Source organism: Semicossyphus pulcher, unplaced genomic scaffold (genome assembly GCF_022749685.1).
Source record: "Semicossyphus pulcher isolate SPU_LCO1_2020_fin unplaced genomic scaffold, fSemPul1.0.p SCAF_6, whole genome shotgun sequence".
Lineage (NCBI taxonomy): Eukaryota > Metazoa > Chordata > Actinopteri > Labriformes > Labridae > Semicossyphus > Semicossyphus pulcher.
Window position 1 is genome coordinate 623,390 of NW_027211737.1, and position 1,690 is coordinate 625,079.

A 1,690-nucleotide genomic window follows, 5' to 3' on the forward strand; every position below is an offset into this window, starting at 1 on the left:
ACTTATAAACGTATACAGCCAGTAAAAATAGTATTGTAATGAACATTACAGTACTTACAGTATAGTATACTGTATGTCAAATGTTGTACAGCAAGAAATAATTACCTGTTCTCTTCTCTGAATGTCCTGATGATGCTGGCCACAGAGAATGTGCTCAAATTGGGTTGTACTCTTTGTCCTGCTTCCCTCATTGTCATCCCATGAACAATGACATGGTGTACAATAGTTGCACGAATGTCATCAGTAATGACTGTTCTTGGTCTTCCTCGGCCTCCTCCTTGTCCCCTTCCTCCTCGTCCACCACCTCTCATACGAACTCCTCTGCCTCTCTGTATGTCTCTGTCCATTGTTGGATGCACATGGGCCACCTGTGCACTCTGAACTGACTTTAATCCTGCCTAATTGGTCTGATCACATCATTAGAAACATGTGTGTTCAATTTTGAGTTGTTGTGTGTAAACGATGACAGCTGTGTTGGAGTTGTGTTCACCTGCTGCCAGTGTTTACAATTTTGCAACACAAGTGTATCACAGTGTGAAATGTGTTTAGTGACCGAGAATGTGTTTGAGGTTTAGCAAAGAGCAAAGAGCGGCTGAGTTTTGCAAATTGTGTCTAAGTACCTGGACAGTGTTAAAGGTTTGGCCAAAGGAGTGTTTGATTCGGCAAAATTAGTTTAGGCCACTGAGAATTTGGTTCAGACAACAGGGTTTAGTGTTTTAGCTATTGAGAAATACTGTGAGAGGGATTTGATCAGGATGAGCAGGTTCATGCTGGCCAGGCTTATTCAGGACAAAGCAAAGAAATGTAATGTTATCAGTCAGGTGACACTGGATTCTGCAAGGTGTGACACCTGAGTTTGATTAAGTCATCAGTGCTGCGGTTTGTATGCAGAAATTTATATAATTGTATGCAGTTTAAGAGTCTACAGAACTTTAAAATACTCATTTTGGTTTGTATCTACACTATATTTGTGTTCTCCTCAGAGTCGTGTGCAGCCATGGCCTCCGCTCTTCCTCTCCTCCTGCTGGTCCTCTGCAGCCTGAATATGGCTCATTCTCAGCTCAGGATCTTTGACCTGAGAGCCACCGACCTCCCCTCTGACATCTTCGGAACCTCAGACGGCTACGTCCACGTGTACCTTGGCCCAGCCTCTCTGGGGAAGACGTCCATCCAACACGACACCATCAACCCCTGGTGGGAGGAGGAGTTCTCCTACTTCAAGGCTCAGGAGAACGACGTGCTGAGGCTGGAGGTTCACGACAGTGACTTCGTCTTCGATGACCTGCTGGGAGTCTGCCAGCGTCAGATCAAAGTGGGAACTCACCACCACGACTGCTACCTGGAGAAAGGCGGCACCTTCCATTACTCCTACACCCTGGCACAGCAGCAATAACATTATATACGTTACAGCCTGCATATCTCTCAGACTGGCTCTGAGGAATGTGTTCATCCTCATGTTTGAGTTCAAAGTGAATAAATTCTCAGATTTATCATTCAGCAATAAGAGTCATTAAACTAATCAGTAAACTTTACTCTGATAACTTTGTCACGCTGTGTGAACGGCTGTTTCCAAGGTGGTCAATAAGAAATAAATTGCTGCAACAACATTGTGATTCAGCTCATTACTGTGAAACAGAAATAATCTGTTTAACTTCTCTAACAAGTCTCTCTGCTAAAGCTAAATACATCT

General features: G+C 43.8%; 1 protein-coding gene across 1 annotated transcript; it reads left to right on the plus strand.

Moving 5' to 3' along the window:
- The first annotated feature begins 997 nt into the window (after positions 1–997).
- Positions 998–1,393, plus strand: LOC138609700 (perforin-1-like). Its single transcript, XM_069682341.1, has one exon. The coding sequence runs from the start codon at positions 998–1,000 to the stop codon at positions 1,391–1,393; it is 396 nt and encodes a 131-aa protein (XP_069538442.1).
- The last annotated feature ends 297 nt before the right edge of the window (positions 1,394–1,690 follow it).